The sequence below is a fragment of the Bubalus kerabau genome, chromosome 19, assembly GCF_029407905.1.
Source record: "Bubalus kerabau isolate K-KA32 ecotype Philippines breed swamp buffalo chromosome 19, PCC_UOA_SB_1v2, whole genome shotgun sequence".
Lineage (NCBI taxonomy): Eukaryota > Metazoa > Chordata > Mammalia > Artiodactyla > Bovidae > Bubalus > Bubalus kerabau.
In genome coordinates, this window is record NC_073642.1 from 29,166,395 (window position 1) to 29,189,741 (window position 23,347).

The 23,347-nt window shown below is 46.2% G+C and overlaps 1 protein-coding gene across 6 annotated transcripts in view; it reads right to left on the minus strand.

Annotated features, from left to right (window-relative positions):
• TJP1 (tight junction protein 1) overlaps positions 1-23,347 on the minus strand; it is a 260,747-nt gene that overhangs the window by 147,753 nt on the left and 89,647 nt on the right. The window contains exon 1 of one of the 6 annotated variants that reach the window (XM_055555708.1): positions 15,870-16,042. The exons of the other annotated variants lie outside the window; for them this stretch is intronic. Within the exon in view, the coding sequence (XP_055411683.1) occupies positions 15,870-15,893 (24 nt within the window). The 5' untranslated portion in view covers positions 15,894-16,042. Of the gene's footprint in view, positions 1-15,869; positions 16,043-23,347 lie in introns of those variants that run through there. 6 annotated transcript variants of the gene reach the window in all.

A 23,347-nucleotide genomic window follows, 5' to 3' on the forward strand; every position in this document is an offset into this window, starting at 1 on the left:
ACACACACAATGTTTTCAAGGTTCACCCATGTTGCAGCATGTGTCAGTATTCCATTTATTTTCATGTCTGAGTAATATTTTATCATATGGATGTGCCACAATCTGTTTACCCATATATCAGCTGATGGACATTGGGGTTATTATGAAATAAAGTTGCTACATGTCTATGTACAAGTTCTTGAGTGAACGTACATTTTCAACTCTCTTATATACATACCCTTAGGAATGGAATTGTTGGGTCACATGGTGACTATCCCCTTCACGGATCACAGTCTTGTCATGGTAAAGGGACTTATATAATTCAATGCAGCTATGAGCCACGCCGTGCATGGCTACCCAAGAAAGACGGGTCACAGTAAAGAGTTCTGACAAAACGTGGTCCACTGGAGGAGGGAATGGCAAACCACTTCAGTATTCTTGCCATGACTTAGTGACAGTTTTCAGATACAACTTAGCAACTGAACAACAACAAAAAAAAATGGTAACTACACATGTGATCTATATTAACATTTTTAGGAACTGTAAACTTTTTTACATAGCAGTTGCACTGTTTTACATTCATACCAGCATCCACAGGGCTTCCAGTTTCTCCACTTTTTAGTCAACATTTGTGACTGTTTATCTTGATTATAGACGACCTGGTGGTGTGAAGTGGCATCTAATGTGATATTGATTTGTGTTTCCCTGACAGCCAGTAATGCTGAGCATCACATGCTTGTTGGCCATTTGAATACTTTCCTTGGAGAACTGTTTATTCAAGTCTTCTGTCATTGCTTCTTCATAGGTGACTTGTAAGAGTCTTTTATACTTTCTGGACACTAAGCCCTTAGGAGATGTGTGACATGCATGTATTTCCTTCCATTTCGTGAGTTGTTTTTTCACTTTACTAATGGCGTCCTCTGAAGCACAGACGTTTATAACACTGATGAGGTCTAACACATCTGTTTTTTCTTTGGTCACTTGTGATTTTGTTGTCGTATCTAAGAATCCACTGCTTGTTCCAATGTCAGAAAGGTTAGCCTTGGGTTCTCTTCTCATGATTTAGGTCTGTGATGCACTCTGAGCCAATTTTAGTGTCTGGAGCAAAACAGGGGCCCCAGTTCATGACTCTACATGGGACGTCCATGTGTTGTCCAGCACACACGTGGGACTCCAGGTGACCTTGATGGGTACCTCCAGTCAAGAACCACCAAATTCTGGTGGTGGTAGACACCTCTAGTATCTTCATTTCATAGATGAGAAATTTTAGGCCCAGAGAGACTGAGGTAAAACTGCTCTGTATTTGGAATAAAGGAAGTTACAGGAAGAAAGAGAACCTGGTTCCCACTGCTTAGAATTTCACAAACATTGCCATGTTGGAATATAAATACAATGAATCAGAAATAAGCACAGAAACAGGCAGAATGGCACGGGATGGCAAAAAAGAGACTGAGTTAACGGGTGATGTAAGCTAAGATGCACCATGCGGCGAGGGTCATTCCAGCAGAAGAAAACTCACTCAGGAAACCGCTAGGCTGGGCTGTCACAGCACACACACATAGTCACCTGAGAGGTGGGCCCTTAAACCAGGGCCAACAGGACAGGGAGTGAGAGCAGACAGGATGAAGCCCGGGCAGCCGTGGAGCATTGCGTGTCCACGCGGAAGAGGCTCCAGCAGACCAGATCAGGAATCAGCGGCTGGCGACAGGGCTGGTGGGTGCCAGGCAACAGTAGTGGTGGGTCCTAGGCAACAGGAGGCCCTGGAACAGCTCCTGATGGGGGCCCAGTGCAGAGTCCTCAGCCCACCCCCAGGTTTCTGATGCAGCTGGCAGAGAAGTGCTGTTTGGCACCTTTAACACATCTTGACCTCAAATGCCTGCTGGGGGTTAGGGGTGAGGAGAAGCCCTCCGTGGGGTGCTAGAAGCCAGCGCTCCTTCCTCAGGCCTGCCTGGCAGGAGAATCAAGGATGCAGCTGGTCAGGCCCTGTGAGCCTTTCAGTTCACCACCTGGGTCTAGTCTAGAGAGAAACAAGCTGAGGGCTCTGGGGGTAAAGTGAGAAAGCAGCTGCTGCCAGTCCTCTGGGGTGCAGAACCGCAGAGCAAGGCTGGCCTCGAGACCTGGGTGTGTCCCACCCGCCCTCCCGCCCACCACCTGCTCTCAGGAGAAGGACAAAACCTTTGTTGAATCTGCTGCTTGCAACAGTTTGCACGGCTGGCTCCCAGCCTCCATGGCCAGTCTTTCAAGATGGCGAGTCACTGTGGTTTCTATTTTCCTGCTGAAGGTTTATGATAGAAAACTGAGGTAAGTTCTTACCTGTCATTCCCTGAGCAGCGCAGGCTCTTTTAAACTACAAGCTTCAGCTTTTCCAAGGCTGCCTGGACATTTCGAGGGGTTGGTCAGTGATACAGTGTTCACTTCCTTTGTCTTCAATTGGTACCTCTCCAAAGATTTCTCTCTCAAGATGAGAAGACGTTCTCTTCTGAAGTCTGCTCACCGCTTCCTTCTTTCAGATCTTTCAGAGCGTAAACTCCTTGAGGGGAGGGACTGTACCCGGCTTAGGTGCTAAGTTATGAGTTTAGCGAGGTCCCAGTCTCAGGCCGTGGTCACTACTGAGAACTGCATGGGACACCCCCTGTCAGGACAGTTATCTGCAAGTTCTTCTCTGGTCCAGTTGCCTGGAGGCCTCTGGGTCAGGTTCAAGTCAACAGAGCTTTCAACCCAAATCAGGGACACAAAAGACAAGCAACCTAGCATCTGACCCTGAGGTCTCCAGGACCAAGGGGCTGAAGCTCCAGCTGGAGGGGCTGGAGTGAGTCCTGCTCCATCATCGCCATCCCCACTGCACTTATCCGCTGGCCACACAGGCGCTTTCTCTTCAGTTTACATCTGGCTTCCTTTTTCTTTGTCTTACTGGGCACTGAGTGGTAAACACGTCTGCTACTTATCATTCCTTTCAACTTTTTGCTTTACAAACACCTGTATTTTGCTTGTAAATCTCTTCTTTAAAATTGAAACAAAAGTTCTATGATAAGAAGCAAACATTAACTAAATTTAGAAGGCTTAAATTTAAGCCTTTTTCCTCCTCCTCCAGGAGATATAAGATGGCCTGGCCCTTCCAGGTCTGATGTGAACATTCAGGAAACCATGAGAGCTCACATGAGCTAGGATCTTCCTAATTCACTTGAGCTAGAATCTGCAACTGAGTTTTAACAGGATGAGCAAGATGTAACAGGACCAGGAAACTATTCGAGGACAAGATCAGATGGCTGTTCCTGGTTTTAGCTACATAAGTCAATACCAATCTTCCTGACAGGATAAGAACCACTCTTTCTGCAGCTACTGACAGCAGCAAATGGTAAGATGCTAACCAAGGGCATCTGTGTACAGCCCCGGTGCCCGTCAGATGAAGCGGACAAGCTGTGCATGTTAACCTGAGCTCTGCCTCTCACTCTTCTCCATCCTGTTGAAGATTCTACTCTGCCGGGTCTGGTGCAACCTCAACACACACTTCTCCCCACAGAGTAGGCGGTGGCTTCCCTCAGCTTCAGGGTGACTGTAACATGGAAAGAAACTTGCAATATCCATAAGAACTGGGGGCCTTTCATAATATGATCATCTTTAGCAGTACATCTGTATTTGTAAAAAGTATTGTAATAGATATTTGACAGATGAATGAATGAAGGTACACAGACATGGTGAAGAATCTGGAGCCACGCTGCATACCTAGAAGAAGACCAGTCTGCATCTGTCAGTGAGCTGGGCGAGAGAAGATGTACACACACCCGGCAGCACCTCACATGAGGCCTGAGCCAGGCACCATCACCAACACCAGACAAGAGGTGGATCTGGCCCTCCAGAGCCTTAACAGCTGCTGCAGAACGTAGAAGAGGAGTGAAGGAGCAGACAAGAGAGACAAACAGGGAAGCTAAAAAGGCAGAAGCAGCTTGTTGAAGGGGGCCTTCCCACGTAGCCCGGTGGTAAAAACCCACCTGCCAATGCAGGAGACATAGGTTTGATCCCTGGGTCAGGACGATCCCCTGGAGGAGGCAATGGAAACCCACTTCAGTATTTTTGCCTGGGAAATCCCATGGACAGGGGAGCACAGCAGGCCGCAGTCCATGGGGTTGCACAGAGTCGGACACCACCGAGCGCGCACACACACACAGGGATCTAGTCTCATGACCAGGCTCTGCCGAGTGGGAGACACACACGGTCTCCGAGAGAAGTCCCTGCCCTTGGCTGTTAGTGACACAGAAACAAACCTGCAGATAACAACTGCAGACGCATTCTTCCATCACAGGCCCTCAGAAGAAAGGAAACACAGAGCTGACATAAACTTGATGTAAACGTAGCTTTAAGAATTTTTTTCTTCTCCTTTCGGTGATGTGACACCTTCTCCTTTTCAAAAATAGCAGCATATTAATTCTCTGTTACCTCTACTCTGTGGAATCTGCCTGTATGTCTGGCATGACTTTCTCCCATGCACCTGAGTCTTGCCCCCTACCTCCCTGCCCCTTTTATAACACCCACCTGAATTTCAACACATTTTTCCCTCACAAATGGAGCATTAGCTTAAGTCACTGACTATATTTAGAGCCCATCTTCACCCTCACTGAGACATACAGGGTAGTTGCCATAATGGTTCTGGTTATTTATGAAGAGAAACCATCCATTTTCTATCAATACGTTTAACATTTGTGTGCTGCAACACGGCTTTGACAGATGCAAGGGGAGGGGGGTGAAATGTCTAGGCCAGTGGGAACACAAATGAGCAGCATTCTTCACCTTATTATGTGAACTCCCCGCACAGCAGGCTATGTGGAATTCGTGTGGGATCTTATTTACTATATTACAAAAGCTGCCCTTAGCGTATGTTTTCTGCGGGACAAAAACAAACAGGCTGCTTTCATAGAAGTCAAATGTCAGGTCAGAAAATAGTCTGGAATGTTTGGAAAGCATTCCAGTGCTTTGGATCCACTGAAGACTACAGCGTGTCCTTCACGACAATAAACTGATGGAGGGGAAAGGCACGTTCAGTAAACACAGATGCCTCTGGTTGGGAGTGAGCCATCAGGAGGAGAGGTCCAGTGGCTGCCCTCAGCCGAGCCGGCCTGGGAGGCCATGGGCTGGGGGCATGGGACCTCAGGGAGCCAGCATCAGGAGCCCCCAGCCTCACAAGGAAGGAGAAGAAAAGGGGGAAGGAGGGGGGAGGAGGAGGTGGAGAGGTCACTAGGGTCCTGTCCTGTCTGTGTGGGGACCCAGAGTTGCCTGTGTGTCTGTGCTCCCTGAGACCTTCCCAAAAGACCAACCAAACTAGACTCAAGACATTTATTCACAACACTTAAGATCAATTCTGTGGGGCTTCCCCTGGCTCATCAATGAAGAATCCACCTGGAATGCAAGCGATTCAGGAGATGTGGGTTTGATCCCTGGGTCAGGCAGATCCTCTGGAGGAGGAAATGGCAACCCACTCCAGTATTCTTGCCTGAAGAATCCCATGGACAGAGGAGGGGAGTCTGGGAGGCTACAGACCATGGGGTCGCAAAGAGTCAGACATGCCTGAAGCAACTGAACACACACACACACAAAATCAATCATGTACCACATCAACCGTGTGAAGTGGAACGAGTGATTCCTGATGGGCACCAAAGCTGTCCTGGACACAAGAAACCTCTGCCATCTAAGCTGAGCAATGCCCAGATCAGTCGCGCTGGCTGTCTGGCCCATATTAGAACCTGGTCTTTAAGTGTAAAAGCCAAGGGCAACAATGAACAAGAAACCAACTGAAAAAATGAATGACCTACATGACGACCATCACAAGAGGGGACAAAGGCAAAACTGTAAAGGCACCTGTTGGATGTCCAAGCATGGTCCCTGGAGAAAAGGCCTGCCTGCCTCCACACCCGCTCAGCCCACGCACTTGGGCAGGAGAACAGCACATCCTTCCCTCCCACGGTGAGCTTAGAACGCGGCCCTCCACTCCTCCCACAGGAGAAGGAGAGGGCATATACTCCCTTGAGACTGTCTTAGTGTGTAAAGTATGTGTTTTGAAAACATTTCCAAGTAGAATTAGTAGAATTTTTGAGTGCCAGATCCTAGCTGCTTCTCTGTGATTTTCTAGGCATTCAGCATCAGCGGTCAGTTCTAAGAACCACTGGTCAGTCATAAGGCTGCTAGCCCAGCATGGGGGCTGTACAGAGGCTCAGGAAAGGACATAGGAATGGTTGAGGGGAGGCTTCACTCCCTTCTTTGCCTTTCCTGGTGTTCTAGAGTCTACACAAGCTCTGAGACCAGGCTCCGCATGTGTCCAGTCCTGAGGTTGAGGCCCAGCTCCAGGGGCGCCATCAGTGAAACAGAGTCTGGTGCTCCTCTGTGTCTCCCACCAAGTTCAGTGTTCGCACAGACCATCACCCTATAAACACTGAAAGAGAGAAGGAAAGAGGGGAAGAAAATCGAGAGAATGAAACAGCCAATCAAGTCTGGCATCAACAGACAGTAGCTTCCCCAATATTTGTTGAAAAAACGAATCCCCTAATAAGGTGAACAGCCCAAATTCAATTTTTTAAAACTTCCTTTATAGACTGGTTCTGAGGACCTAAGAGAAAGATTTTGCTACTGCTAACAAACTTTGCAAAAAGAAAAGTTTTCACAATGGGAAAACAAAATTTTGGGGGGAAAAAAGGAATGAGTAGGAACTAGCTCTAGCAGATAATAAAACATATTATGAAGTTTCAATATCAATACAGTTTGGAGTTGAAAAAGAAATAAACAAAACAGATGACTGGATCACAAAAAGGATTAACATACATGAGAGAATTTAATTTATGATAAAGTGCATGCGTGCATGTAAGTTGCTTCAGTTGTGTCCAAGTCTTTGCAACCTCATGGACTGTAGCCCACCTGACTCCTCTGTGCATGGGATTCTCCAGGCAAGAATACTGGTGTGGGTTGTCCTGTCCTTCTCTAGGGGATCTGCCTGATCCAGAGGTCGAACCCGTGTCTCCTGCGGCTCCTGCACTACAGGCAGATTCTTTACTGCTGAGCCACCAGGGAAGCCCATGATAAGGGTCTATCATTATAAATATAGGATTTCAAGAAAAGAGATCACTTAGGACTTCTGTGGTAGTACAGTGGCTAAGACTCTCACTCCTAATGCAGGGGGCTTGGGTTGACCCCTGGTCAGGGAACTACCACCCACATGCCACAACTAAGACCCCATGCAGTCAAATAAATAAATAAAAGATCACTCAATCAACGTGTTTAAATGTAACCAGGAAGCTATCTGCAAAAAACAAAGCCAGACTCCCTCATGCTTTACACCACAATTAATCTTAGACAAATCAAAGGTTCTAATGATGCAAACATGAAGCCATAAGAGGAAGCCTGGGAGAACAGTGAGGATGTGCATCATCTCAAGGCCGGAAGAATGGTCTCTTTTTGGGCAGGACATAACCTCAGAACCAAACAACAAACAGGGAAGACATTAGTGACAAGACACAAAGGGTAACTTCCTTATTTTAGAAAGTGCTCATATGGACAAAAATAAAGCAACAGAATAATGGGGAAGGTATCAGAAAATTCATGGGAAGAGAAATACACATCTCAAAAACAAAAATCAGAAGATGCTTGACTTCACACATATTTAAAGAGGTAAAACAAATAATGAGACACTGTTCATTTTACCCTTCACACTGCAAACAGTGGAGAGGGCCTGGAATGAAGCAGAGAGACACCATGGAGGGGAGTACATATTAAATGCAACGTTTCTGGGGACTGTGGCAATGTTTACCCAAATGTAGAGAACATCCATCTCAGCACGCCTGGGCCACAAAGAATCTGCCCTACAAACAACCCCTCAGAGAGCCGCTCTAGGGCCAAGGGTGCAGCAGCAGCAGTACTGTCCCCTGGAGACCCCCTGCACTCTGGTTCAGCCCCATGACCGCGGACACCGTCGGGGCAGACACCCTGTGCAGACAGCTCGCCAGGCTCCAGCGCCCCATCTTTCCTATCTAATATTACACAGCCCACACCAGGCATACAAAGTAACATTTGTTGAATAAATGAACAAACAGGTGAGTGAACGTGTCAATAAGGCAAATTAAATTAGCTAGCTAGAAATACAAGTGGGCAGATGAGAGACAGGACTGAAACACAGGGGAGAGGCTAAAAAGTAAGAACTTTACAACAGTTCTCTAACGAATTTAACATGACTGGTGTGTAAAGCAACTTTTATATTAAGGGTGCAAAACCATGTTACAGTAATATACAGAGCAGCACGAGTAGACAGTAACGGTCTCACACAAGGGGCAGGAGAGATGGGGGTGAAAACAGACTCAAGCTGTGGAGACGAGTTTGTTAAATAACCATGTTCCTGTAAACAGGCTGCTAGATTTATCGAGCCCCCGGGAAACTCTCTGGAATGAGCACAGAAAATGCTGCTGCTGATTAGCCCTCCTAGCTGGCGGCGGAATGCTGACCTACAAGGGAAAGGCTTGCCCTCCAGATTTTACATAACATGCCCTTATCAACTCCCAGCCAGGACTGTCCCCCCAGGACACGAGGAAGGGGACCCTCCTTCTGAGCAAAAGCCTGTTCTCTCAGAGCCTGCTGCCCACCAGAAACTGGTCATCCACACTTGCCTGCTGATCGGAAGGGATCTCTTTACACTGAGGGCAAGGAAAAGGACAAGGAAGGTTGGGGAAATTAACACAACAAAGGGAGGAAATCAGGGCCATGCATGTGTGACCACCTGCCCCAGGTCACAGGGGACCTCGGGGCAGCAAGGCAGGTCCTCTACCCACAGCAGGGCCTTCTCCAGCCACCTGAGGGCTAGTAGCTCCAGCGGCAGGGAGGCGCCGTGCCCAGCAGGTCCCACTGAATCCTGCTTAGTGTCTTCACTTGACAAAGGAAAGGAAAGCGGTTCCTACAAAGAGGACACTGCCCTCACTCAGAGCTAATAACTGAAGCATCCAGCTACGACTCCAGGCTCAGGTTAACCAGCTCTGGGGCTGTTTCCCTGACAGTTCTGAAAAAGAACTCAAAGCAGGAAATGGAGTCAGAGAGAGATGGAACTTCCAGTCTTGTGAGAGTAACAGTAAAATGAGCAGACTGTAATGACCGTAAGGAGCACTGTGAAATAGGGAAGTGTCTGCTGCTGGTTTTCTGGCTGTGGTGGCCAATCTCCAAGGGCGACACCCACACGACCCCCACGTTCTTCCCACAGGGATACCCCCACCTCCTGAATGCAGTGACATGGAGACCTATGACCTCTGAGGCTGAATTCTGAAGAAGCCTGGCAGCTTCCATCTCTGGGGCACCTGCCCTGGGAGGAAGCCTGACACTCAAGATAGGGCACAGCCCAGAGGGCACTCGAGAGGCATCGTGGACACCCAGCCCAGGTCCACAGGAGCCCTGCCCCACCCCAGCTGACCACCAGCCCAGGGCAGACTCTGGGGAGAACCGAGGTGAACAAGAGACAAGTCAGCAAGGTCTGGGGTGGGTTCCTATCCAACAACAATCACACAACGGCAGGTACCCACGGTGTGATAAGCCCAGAAGTAGACTTCATGCTCTAAGACGTGAGAAATGTGAACCAAATAGGTTAATAAACAATGACTGTGCTTTTACACTGCTTCTTTGAATGGAAGACCTCAGAAATGCTTCTCTATTTCTGAGGTCTTTTGAAGGAGTGCAGGTCTGAACACACAGCAGCACCAAAGCAGGGAGGAAGGCTGGGGGCCAAGAGGACCGCGACAGTGACCACAGGGGACCCAGGAGGCTGCAGCTGAAGGGCACAGGACAACACTTAACTTTCTATCGGAAACACCTCAGCCCTGCTGGTTACTTCTCTTACAAATTCTGGACTGTTCTAGGGTTAGAGAGGAATTTATACTGTGAGCATAAGTGTGCTTGCACTGTCCAATTATGGGACGAAATCTTTTTTTCTGTACTTTCTCAAGAGTTCTACCTCTTTTTTTTAGACTTACACCTTACTGTGTTTCAAAGAGAGATGATTATGAAGGACCGTCAACTCACATTCAGATTTAAAATAGAAAACAAAGATGAAAGCACAGACTAGAACAGAAAAAACAAACAAAGCACAATTCAAGGATAGAGTAATCAAAACACAAATCAGACCCTGGAGAAAGTAGGTACTTTGGGTCAGGTTCTAGGGGTATCCCACCCTCCACAAGCAATTGAGTCCCTCAGTTCCTGAGCCAAGTCTCTCCTGCCACTCAAACTGAAATGGGCCTCACAGGATGCGTGGGGCCTGGAAGAAAGCTGTGCAAGAGCAGGTGCCCATGAAGCCACAGGCACACACACTGGGGGCCCTGGCAGGGAGGGGCAAGGCCCCAAGCCCAGGAACTTCCAGCAGCTTTGAGTTTTTCTTTTCATGTCTATTTGGCAAAGGAATTTCTTTTACAAACAGACCAACCCACTGTGTTTTTGCCAATGATACTAAACACGTGAGACATTTTCTTGGTCTTTCAGGCTTAAAACATTAATTGCGGATATTAGTGGTTCCCAGATTCAAAGGAGACATCATTTGATGTTAAAACCTAATTTAGAAGCTAGAAACACCTAGGGGAGGATCAAACAGGTAGATCCTGCTCCCAGGCCCAGTGGCCACCACCCATCCTGTGTGAAAGCAAACTACTGTGGGTGGGGAGTTGGCCCCTCTCATGAATCAAATTGGGCTTCCCTGGTAGCTCAGCTAGTAAAGAATCTAATGTCAAATTAGAGACAAAGAATCTAATAAATCAAATTAGAGACATAGACAGAATATAGAAGACTATTCACTTATGATGAAGGCAATGTTTGCTAGTCCCGTGGACAGCAAGGAGATCAAACCAGTCAATCCTAAAGGAAAGCAACCCTGAATATTCATTGGAAGGACTGATGCTGAAGCTGAAGCTCCAATGTTTTGGCCACCTGACATGAAGATCCAACTACTGGAAAAGACCCCGATGTTAGTAAAGACTGAGGGAAGGAGGAGAAGGGGACGACAACAGAGGATGAGATGGTTGGTTAGATGTCACAATGGATAAGAGTGTGAGCAAACTCTGAGAGACAGTGAAAGACAGGGAAGCCTGGCATGCTGCAGTCCATGGGATTGCGAAGAGTCAGACATGACTTAGTGAACAACAACATTTGCCATGCTTGGTATGCTTCTTCAGTGTCACGCTTCCATGTTCTCATGGAGCAGATATCAAGCTCGGGTCTCCCTTTCTCTCAGCAGGGTGTAAAGATGACTCCACCTGCCTAGCGAGACCCTGGCCACTTCCTAGGGGATGGACCACAAAGGTATGCTGCTCCAGATAAACCTAGAAGGCCTGTACTGTAAATGCAACTGCCGATCATCAGAGAATGTTTTGCTGAGAACAGAAATATATCAGTGCTGCACACAGTGCAGCAATGGACAAGCTGCCACCCCTGAGGCTCAAAGTCCACATCAGAACAAAACAAGGGACAGAAAGGAGGGCAGCTTTCCCCGGCCACCTCCTCCTCTCCCCCAAAATGTGCCACCCATGGGGATGTCCTGGTCATGAAGCTTAATGCACAGACAGGGATGACAGGCCACATTCTCCTCGGGTCCCCATCTCAGTGTCACCACCATCACAGCAGTGACAGAGAGGGGGTGCAGCCACATGAATAAAACAAGAAGGGCCTGTTCTGAGGCCACATGGGGCCTGCATTCTGGCTCCTCTCTGGGAAGGAGGGTGATGGGTGAGAATGGCCTGCAGGGTGACGGTGGGCCTTGTGTCACCGATGGGGTTGCAGGGCCCAGCGAAGTCCCCACTCCGTGCTGTCAGAACCAATCAGGCCCTCAGCTCACTGGAAGCTGCTCGAAGAGCAGTAGGGGGAGGAGGGAGACCCCACCAGCACGCCCCAGTCACGGGGCGCAATTGTCGGCAGCCCTGACACAGCCTGCAGCAGCCAGAGACAATGCCAGGGCATGGCAGGAATGTACCCAATTATGAAAGAGGAGAAACCTCAGCAAATTGTTGTCCATGCTCTTTCTGAGCTGACAGAATGGCGTTACAATGAGCCAGGAATGGCCAGTCTCTCAAAATCCAAGTTAATGAAATTTTCTAAAACCAGTAAAAACTAGTAAAATCATCCTTTTCAACAAATGTAGGATTAAGCATTCTTATTTGTTGGCAAACCTGATCGTTGAGCTTTTGAGGCAAAAAGTCCAATTCAGCTCCTTATTAGATGAGGAATGGCTTTTAAACATGACTGCTTAACAAGCTGCTGTATCAGAAATGGCAACCCATGCCAGTATTCTTGCCTGGAGAACCCGATGCACAGAGGGAGGGCTATAGTCCATGGGCTCACAAAGAGTCGGACACAACACTTTTCACCAGTATTACAGCTATTAATATACTTGCTGCTTCTAACAACATGTGTATGTATTACACACACAAACATCATATAAAAGTACTACATACTTGATTCTGACATGCATATGTATAAAAAAGGACCATTTCATGATCACAAAAAGCAAATACACCCATGAGAATGACATTCAAGGGAGTTGGATTTCCACTCCCTTTCTTGGTGGTAAGCAGCATTCACTGCTGTCTATTCCTCACTGGGGCTGCAGCCCAAAACCTTGTCCAGACTGAAGGGATCTGTTACTTAAGAAACTCTTCCTTAAAGTGGATGCCCCCCAAAGTGCCCACCTGTCAGGCACTCGCAGACCCTCACAAGAGGCAAGGAGTGCCACATCTAAGTCCAGCAACCACTGTGGACCTGAAGCTGACCTTCCACTCCGGCCCAGTAAGCGTGTGCCCCAGGGGAACTGGGCCTCCAGAGAACTCAGCACAATCCTGACACCCAGCGTACCTGTGGATACAAATGGGAGAACCCCTCATACCTGCTCTGAGGGGTCAGGACCCTGCTAGGGGCAGAGCCACACATTTATGAGGACAGAAACACATGCGAGGCCCAAGGAGCCAGTGCACTCACAAAGCTGGAGTTTCAGTTCATGCAGGTTACCTCACTCATCCCTTCCTCCCGCTGCTTTTCTGTACAGTACATCCATTCCCCTTCTGCTTCAGTGTGGCACACTCAACCCTGATATTAACTAGCTCAGGACCTTCCTCTCATCAAGGTTCACTGTTTTTACTGTTTCATGTAAAGTAATAACAGGCGTAGAAGATTTTAGAGGATTTGACTTCACATTTGACTCCAGGACATAAAACTGGAAGATCATTTCTTTTAAAAACAAATCCTTTCACTTTTTAAATTAAAATTTGCCTGTTTTACCTAAAAGTATGGTTTCTTAAGAGCCAGTTAATTGTGATTTATTGAGAGCAATGTAAACTGACTTGATCTCCACGGGCAGCCAGGACTTGCCCAGAGCCACAAACTCCTGGAAGGAGTTGAGATGGAGGCTCAGATGAGTACTTTGCTCTTACGGTTCTGATACACTCTCATCTCACACAACAGGTCACAGTTGAGTCTACAACCACCACCTGTCCTTAGAGCGGAGATGAGCACTTAGAGGAAGTCTCTGCAGGCATCTTCTGAAAGGTCCCCACAATTACAGAGTCCACAGCATGAGTGATTTTTGATCACGCACGTCAGTGGCTGAAATGAAAAACAGTCTCCCTTTTGTATGTCTCTGTTTCCACATTTGTTTACAAAACATTCCTGATCGGCCTGGGCCAGCAGGGAAACTGGTGTGGGAGGAGGGCTGGCCGGGGGTTCGTGCGTGCACCGGAGCAAGTGACCTGCACGTTGACTAGTGCCCTGGCCTCCCCAGCACCCTCTCCCCCATACATTCCTACACAAGGGTTACAGCAGGATAAAGAGAACAACAAATACCATGTTAGCGGGCGAGCAGCATCTCAGAAAGGCAGGAAGATAAGCCTTGGGGCTGATGTGTCCCCTCCTGCTCTCATGCTGCACACCCGCTGGCCCCCCCTACCCGCCCCCACCCCCCCACCTCTACAAGGTGTCTCCAGGACTCACCACCTCCCCTAGGGCCAACACTGGGGCCAGATTCTCCACCGCCTTTTTTTCCTCTCTTGAATATTTTCCTTAGATGTGTATTTCTCATGGGCTTCCCAGGTGTCGCAGTGGTAAAGGATCTGCCTGCCAATGCAGGAAACACTGGAGACATGGGTTTGATCTCTGGTCAAGAAGATCCCCTGGAGAAGGAAATGGCAACCCACTCTCCAGTATTCTTGCCTGGAGAACCTCACAGACAGAGGAGCCTGGTGGGCTACAGTCAACGGGGTCACAAAGAGTTGGACATGACAGAGTGACTGAGTGCACACCCACAGATTTCTAATGCTACATTAATGATTTAATTAGGCCAATCAATTTTCAGTGATTTAAAACTAAATCTTGGTGTTCTAGGAAATGTGTCTCTGGGCAAAGCCATCTGGTCATCAGCATCAACCCCAGTCCTCTTCCTACTGGTATTTCAGGGACAAGACCCCGATATCCGCATGTGATCTGGACCAAGTGACAAAGTCAGCCCCTGTATCACAAACACCTTCATCTTGTTAGCTACTCTGAAACATGTTAAGTATTGTTTTAAGAAAACAACTGTTTCTCATTAATAGAGTTAATTTCAAAATTACACAAGCTTTTACTACAGAGCTACGCTGAAACACATTGATTATTGTTTTAAGAAAACAATCACGTCTCATTAATACAGAGTCAATTTCAAAATTACACAAGCTTTTACTACATTTATTGCTTTCGTCTCCACCACATTCTCAACTATTTCTTTCTTGGTGCAATTAACTGCAACAGTTGATTCAACCATTTCTCTTTGTGTATGTACATTCAGGTTTTTTTGTCTTTAATAACAAAGCAATAATACTAGTTGTAATAATAAAAACAGCAGTGACCTTGTCCATGGTCTTTTGCATCCTTTGCAGCCAGGTAGTCCAATGCAGTGGATAAGGAGGTGAAGCTTTAGAGCTCCATTACCTGCGTGCACATCCTTCCAGCATCACTGCTGAACCAAGGACAAGCAACAGACTTTCTGCTTGGTTTCCTTCTCTGCTCACCTGAGGTGATACAAACTGACAGACACAGCATCTCATCTACAAAGGCTTTCTCCAGCCAGAATTCATCTCCTGTTGTGAGAGCAGATGCAGATTTGACCTACAACTTGCATACCTTTCGCCCCTATTCAGGAAGCTTTGGATATTTAGTAGTAATTCCCAGATAAATCAGTGAGATTTAAAAAGTGTTTCTGAACAGTAAAGTCTGACACCCTTGCCTCAGCCCAAGCCGGCCTGAAGCTGCCCCAGAGCACCGACCAACAGACCAAGGAAGTGAGCCCTTGCATCGGGCCAAGTCCCACCATGTGCTCTGCTTGTCTGTCTGTGTTGTGGTTTGGGGGAGGGGAAAGAGGTGTCAGTGGACTCACAGATACACCACAGCACAGACCTTGAACATGACATGACTCTCAGGTCCCCATCCCCAGCATTAGCAAGAAAAGACTTCCTGGTCGAACCTGGAGAACCTTTCCAAGATGACTTTGTGACGTTCATCCTAAATCATTAGGTAACAACTCATTCAACAGGCTGCAGGAAAGGGGCCACACAGTGACCAGGAGGCACGTGGTTATCAGGCACAGAGGATGGGAGGGGGACCACAGTTAAAGTTGTAAGTGGGCTTAAATACAAAATCCCCAAGAGATTTAGGTGGTGGATTAAAGATGAAGAGCAACCGTCCACAAAGTTCCACCCCTGCCCCACCCCCCACCCCACCTAACCACCCTCCCCACAATCACAATCACGGGTACAATTCATGTGACCAATAAAGGTTAAAACACCAACCACAAGGAAACCTGTTGGATCAATCTGGTGGAGGGATTTTGAGTCACTAGGAAAAGCAAACAGACCCAAGATCTGACCAACCTCCTTGTCCAGTGGCGACGTCATCACTGTGGAATGCCTCCTGACTGCTGTCGGGGCTTCTTTCAGCTTTCTGATGCTGCCACTCCTAGGGCTTCAGTGGGAGGAGTGCTCACATGACTAAGGCACTCAAACTCTTTCAAAATGGTTCTGAAAGAACTGATGTAATTAATGAAAAGACATGCCTCTCCTTGAGTTCCAGGACTTCTGCTCCCACTGGGAAAGACAGTCTGGTAAATCTGCTTCCAATGCTAAGATGCAGAGACCCCAGCGTGTGGAATACAGTCTACAGCCCACTGACGTCTACCTGTTTCCTCCAACTAATGTCAAAGAAATTCAACTTGGAATCTAATAAAAGAAAAAACATCTCTTTCAAGCGGTGGGCTTGCCTGAGGACTTAAGAGAATGCTGGGTCTACTTCCTGTGGCCCTGGACAGCCTGCAAGGGCAACTCTCAGGGCGGGGCTTGAGGCGGCTTGTGCACAATGCCCGAGAATGCGGGGAATGCAGACCGTCCCTCTGTGTTCTCTGTCACTCTGAACTGTTCATATTACTAAACAACCTCTATTTTCTTCTCAGTCCAGGACAACTTGTGATTCATGACTGAGGCATAAGATGACACAACAATCTCACACATTCCTTGCAGCAACCCATCTCCTTACAGCCCCCACACACAACTTTTCAGTGGTACAATGGTGGGGTTTTCCCTTTTAATCCTGACATCATTTATTCTATCAGTGCCATTTAATACAATGATCACGTAACACAGAAGAAAAAGAGGTACTTTGAGAAAGGGTTTCATTTCTGCCTCTAAGTATAAGGCTTTTTCTTCCTTTCTTTTCCAGAGGAAAACACCTAGTGATAAAAGAATTGCATTTTAAAGAACAGTGACTATATAAATCTTTTAGAATTTGTGCATATATTCTATTCATCAAATATTTACAGCTCAATGAAATGAAGGACAAGACAAATTATACATGAAGCTTGATTGCCTCATATGTTTGGGGGTGAAATTATTAAAACTGTGGTCCATGGCTATATTTGTAAAGTCCCCTATACGTGAATGAGTTCCATTCTGAGAGCACAATCGTCCTAAGTCCAACAAAGTTAGCCTAGGTACCCAACTAACATAATCGGCTATATAGTACAGTACTGTAATAGTTTATAATACTTTCCACACAAATAATATATAATAAAGAAACAAACACAAAAAATAAAACATTTTTAATCCTACAGTACAGAACCTTGAAAAGTACAGGAGTACAGTACAGCAGCTGGCACACAGGGGCTGGCATTGAGTGAACAGGCAAGAAGAGTTACTGACTAGAGGAGGGAGAGGAGGTAGGAGATGGTGGAGCTGAAGGGGCGTCAGCAACAGGAGATGGAGGGCAAGCTGCAGTTTCACTCACATCTGACATTGATGGAATGCACATTCGCATCTTTCAAAGTTCACAACTTGAAGGTTCATAGGTAGGGGACTTGCTGTAATGTGTTAATAAAGTGAACAGATGATAAATATGGAAACTCTTGAAAGGTAAAGTTCTCGGGAAAAAGCCTTTAGGCCGAAAGCTACATGGGGTTTCCTTGCTGCAACGGCCACCCTACTGACTGCTCCCTCCTTGCAGAGGATCTGAAAACATGCCTTTTCTACTAAATGAGGCACACGCTCATTATCTGTGCTTGCGACTGCACCCAACTCACAAAAGGGAAAGGAAATTAAACATCCGATGATAGAAAGTAACTTCACAGAGCTGTCCATCCTATCTAAGTGTCCTTTAAAAACAGAGCTGGAGACACCACAGAGGTCACCTTGCTCAGTGGTTCTCCTCACATGTGGCCTGGACCATGGGGCTGGGGTGGGGAAGTGGATGTACTTAGACGGCTCAGCCCTGCAGCCCAACAAGTCTCAGAGGGCAGAGCCCAGGTGTCCACAATTTTAATAAGTACCTATTTCACTCTTTTCTACACTGAATCTTGAGGACCTTTTCAAACACAGAAACTCCAATCCAGGCTGTCCAAGGTTAGAGTGGTGAGTTGAGCAGAATGTAATCCAATAATCACAACACCACACCAACTCTGAACTAGAACACTCTTGTCATGCATACGCCTGTGTGCTCAGTGTCCAGCTCTTTGCGACTCCATGGACTGAGGCCCACCAGGGTCCTCTGTCCATGGAATTCTCCAGGCAAGAATACTAGATTAGGTTACCATTTCCTACTCCAGAGGATCTTTCCAAACCAGGAGTTGAATCCGCGTCTCCTGAGTCTCCTGCATTGGCAGGAGGGCTCTTTACACTAAGTCACCTGGGAAGCCCTACTAGAACACTCACTAAACACCAAACGTAGACAGGAGAACAGACATGTACCTTCTCTTCACTGCCTCACAGGGACATCCAGGCTTTTCTCGTTCCACAAACTTTACTGAATACCCAGATGTTACAGGCACCACTGCCACAGCAGCGCCCTCAAGGAGTTTACAACTGAGCAGAGAGGAGATATTTACACATAGAGGCACAATTCCCATAGCCTGCAATAAACACAACAGGAGCAGGCTGACTACAGGGACCTAGGGCTTCTAGGCAGCTCGCTCTCCTCCTGATTCAGGTGATCAAGAAAGACTTCACACACGGAGGCCCTGCTGGCCAGGGCAGCAGGATGGCTGGCCAGCAAGGGCAGCGAGAACTCAGCTCACCAGCTCACGCACTGCCCAGTGTGGACATCATGGGGCTGCAGCTTTTGGACAAAGTGAACTGAATAAGAGGTGGGGGTGGGCAGCGGGGGACAAGACCCTGCCTGTGAAAAAATACTGAAAAGAGTTTGCTGGATCAGGATTTTCTAAGACTGGATTGAATTCAGTTGGGTAAATGGATTCTGTTGGGAATAAGCTAAAGTAAGACTTGGGTTTGATTTTCTTTCTGGTAAGAGAATAAAGTTTTCTTGGAATGCTGTTTTTGATAACCGATTGTGTGGACTTTCTCTGCCTTTAAATGATCTGAATTTACTTTTGAGATGTCCTGTGACTTTGGTTAAGAAATAAGTATTGTCTCAAAGTAACCGTGGTCTTTGATCAAGTGTTTCAAAATTTTTGACAAACTTTCCAAATATCAAATTTTATTCAAACTTATTTGACTTTCAACTAACTTTGGGATGCTTCCAAGGGCCCCTGAGGCATCTCAGAGAAATATTTAAGTAGTATTATATTTGGTATGTTAAATTACACGGAGAGCATTATCACAGGAGCGAAAAACCTACCTAAAAATACACTGTAGGAAACAGAGACTCACAGACTTAGAGAATGAACTTATGGTTGCTCGGGAGAAGAATGGGGGAGGAAACAATTAGGCAGTTCAGGATGGACATGTCCACATAGTTATATTTAAAATGGACAATCAACAAGCACCTACTGTGTAGCACAAGGAACTCTGCTCAGTGTTATATGGCAGCCTGGATGGGAGGGGAGTTTGGGGGAGAATGGATACATGTACACATACAGCTGAGTCTTTTTGCTGTCCAACTGAAACTATCATAACACTGTTGATCAGCTATACTCCAATGCAAAATAAAAAGTTCAGAAAAAAATACTGTATGGATGAATATTATTAATATGGCCTTTCCAAAAATTATATGAGGTTTCTAAAATTTGAATATGTCCTGGTATAATGCTAGAGTTCTAGTTGTTATCTTAAAATGCTGTCACATTAGTAATCAGGGTTCTTTATCGATTACACTGTAGTCAAATATTTAATCGTGACTTTTAAGTCTTTTTATCATTTACAGACAGTTATTGTGCTGTGATGCTGTTACAGAAAGGGCTTTATCATCAAGGAGACCCATAGGAAGGCTACTGAGGTTCCACATCCAGATAACAACGATGTGGGGATTCCAGCCCATATGGATTAAAACAAGGAGCCATCCTGCCCCTAAGGCCCCTAGATCAGACATTCAGATTTTTACTTCCTGACAGGCAGGGTCAACGCTCCCACTCAGCCTGGAAAAAATCTCTGAGTAGAGAATGAGATAGGAAGGGGGCCAAGCAAAACCTTTAAAACAGGTTCCCGACCCCGACCCCACCCTAGGCCTCACAGCAGGAGGTGAGCCTCGGGAGAGACAGCAAAGCTTCATCTGTATGTACAGCTGCCCCCCACCACATTCGAGTTAGTGCCTGAGCCTCCGCCTCCTCTCAGACCAGTGGTAACAGCATTAGGTTCTCCTAGGAGCGTGAACTCCACTGCGCTTTGGAAAAACTATCTTACACAAAACTGGTCCCTGTGCCAGAACGGTTGGTGCCTGCTGCTCTAAAAGAATGACATAGCCCAAGGACATGACATAAACGGATTAGAACCAGCTAGGTCCAAGATGGCAGGCCAGCTGACTCTCAGTGTATGCTCACTGTAACACATCAGCTAAGTGACACACGCACCAGCACCATGGTCCACGATAAACAACTAGGATTAGGATGAGGATTGACTGGTTGGATCTCCTTGGAGTCCAAGGGACTCTCTCCAGCACCACAATTCAAAAGCTCAGTTTTCTTTATGGTCCAACTCTCACATCCATACATGACTATTAGAAAAACGATAGGTTTGACTCTATGGACCTTTGTCAGCAAAGTGATGTCTCTGCTTCTTAATACACTATCTAGATTTGTCATATCTTTCCTTCCAAGGAGCAAGCATCTTTTAATTCCATGGCTGTAGTCACGGTCTGCAATGATTTGGGGGTCCAAGAAAATAAAAAGTCACTACTTCCACTTTTTCCCCTTCTATTTACCATAAAGTGATGGATGCAGATGCCATGATCTTAGTTTTTTGAATGTTGAGTTTCAAGCCAGCTTTTTCACTCTCCTCTTTCACCCTCATCAAGAGGCTCTTTAATTCCTCTTCCCTTTCTGTCATTAGAGTGGTATCATCTGCAAATCTTAGGTTGTTGATATTTCTTCCAGCATCTTGATTCCAGCTTGTAACTGATCCAGCCCGGCATTTTGTATGATGTACTCTGCATACAATTTAAATAAGCATGGTAACAATATAAACACTTGATATATTCCTTTCCTAATTTTGAACCAGTCAGTTGTTTCATGTCTGGTTCCAACTGTTGCTTCTTCACTTGCATACAGGTTTCTCAGGAGACGGATAAGATGGTCTGGTATTCTCATCTCTAAGAATTTTCCAGTTTTTTCCACTATCTTCTGCCATTTTTCAAGCAACTTCATAATTCCACCTTCCCCAAACTTTTTATCTTTTTAAGCAAAGAACCATTCCAGGTGATTTACAATCTTCCACGGAATTGAAATTTTTTCCATTAGGAGAATTCTGTAAAGACCGAAATCAGTGGGCATCAAAGGTACAACATCTGGTGAATAAGGCAAACGAATCAGAACTTCCCAGTCAAGCTGTAACAGTTTTTGCCTGGTCATCAAAGGAACACATGATTTGTGTTATCCTGATGGAAGATTATGCATTCTCTGTTGACTAACTTTGGATGCTTTTTGTCGAGTGCTGCTTCCAGTTGGTTTAAGTGGGAGCAGTACTTGTTGGAATTAATCCTTTGGTTTTCTAGGAGCTCATAAGAAAACTCCCTCCCAATCCCACCATATACACATCACCTTCTTTGGATGAAGACTGGCCTTGTTGTGGTTGGTGGTGGTTCATTTCACTTGCCCCACAATCTCTTCCATTCCACATTATTGTACAGTATCCACTTTCTATTGCCTGTGACAATTTGTTTTTTAAAATGGAACGGTTTCATTAAGTTTAAGCAGAAAATCGCATGCAGAAATATTGTCAAGGGTTTTTTCCTGCTTATGTGGAAATCAAACATCAAAGTGATAAACATAACCAAGCTGGTGCGAGTGATTTTTAACATTTAATTTGAGTATTTTGAGTATGTCAACTATCTCCCCTGTGGTATAATGTTGATTGTTCTCAATTAATGTCTCAATTTGATCTCTATCAACTTCAATCGGTCTACCTGATCATGGAGTATCACCCACGAGCAGTCTCCAGCATGAAACTTCACAAACCACTTTGGACACTTTCTCCATACACTGCACATTTGTTTTGTGTGTGTGTTTACCTTTTTGTTTTTAATTACTTACTTAATTTTTGACTGAGCTGGGTCTTTGCTGCTGCACACAGGCTTTCTTTACTTGCAGCAATCAGGGGCTGTTCATTGCAGTGTACAGGCTTCTCAGTGCAGAGGATATGGGAAATAGTGCACTTATGCTTCAATAGTTGCACCTCATGGGCTCCAGAGTTTAGGCTCAGTAGTTGTGGCACACAGACTTAGCTGTTCCAAGGCATGTGGGATCTTCCCGGACCAGGGATCAAACCCATGTCCCTTGCATTGGTAGGTAGACTCTTAACCACTGGACCACCAGGGAAGTCCTATACCTCTCTTGAAATAATTAAGCATAATATGCTGAAAATGTTGCTTTTTTCTTCTATTTTCACTATTAAAATGGTTACACAAAAATTCACCAATTTTGATAAGTTTTTAAAAAAAATGCACGTTAATATGACAGCTCACAGAATACAATCTAAAAAACTATTTCAAATGAAGTTAAAGACAAAAGCACTACTAGAGCACCTCAAGGAAAAAACGGAACCTTTTGGCCCACCCAATACATTCCATAACGAACTATTCTAGTCCAGCGTGCCCAGAATTCCAGCACCACCTGTGTGCATTTTCACTCCTGTCATTAGAGTGACAACCCGACAGAAACACTAGAAGAAGATCAAATGCAATGGGATACTACTCAAAGGACTAAACATGGGGCTAAAAGCCCGACAAGGAAGCAGGAGAATGGGGAAGCCAGGGAGGGAGCAGAAGGAGCTGAAAAATGGCCAGAAAACGTGCTCACGAAAGCCAAGCACTCCTGCTCCTTGGGACCAAGAGGGAGCAAATCCACTCCTCGGGCTAGGTAATCAGTCCCAAGAAAGAAATGAGACGAGAGATTTGGCGACAATGGCCATTCTGACTGGTGTGAGTTGATTCCTCATTGTAGTTTTGACTTGCATTTCTCTAATAATGAGCAAGGCTGAGTGACTTTTCATGTGTTTATTGGCCATCTGTATGTCTTCTTTGGAAAAATGTCTGTTCAGGTCTTCCGCCCATTTTTTTTAAATTGAGAAAATCTAGAAACAATAATGGAGAAGGAAATGGCAACCCACTCCAGTATTCTTGCCTAAAGAATGCTGTGGACAGAGGAACCTGATGGGCTGCTGTCCATAGGGTCACACAGAGTCGGACACGACTGAAGCGACTTAGCATGTGTGCATGCATTGGAGAAGGCAATGGCAACCCACTCCAGTATTCTTGCCTGGAGAATCCCAGGGACAGAGAAGCCTGGTGGGCTGCCGTCTATGGGGTCGCACAGAGTTGGACACGACTGAAGTGACTTAGCAGCAGCAGCAGCAGAAACAATAAATGCTGGAGAGGATGTGGAGAAAGGGGACCTGTTTGCGTTGTTGGTAGGAATGTA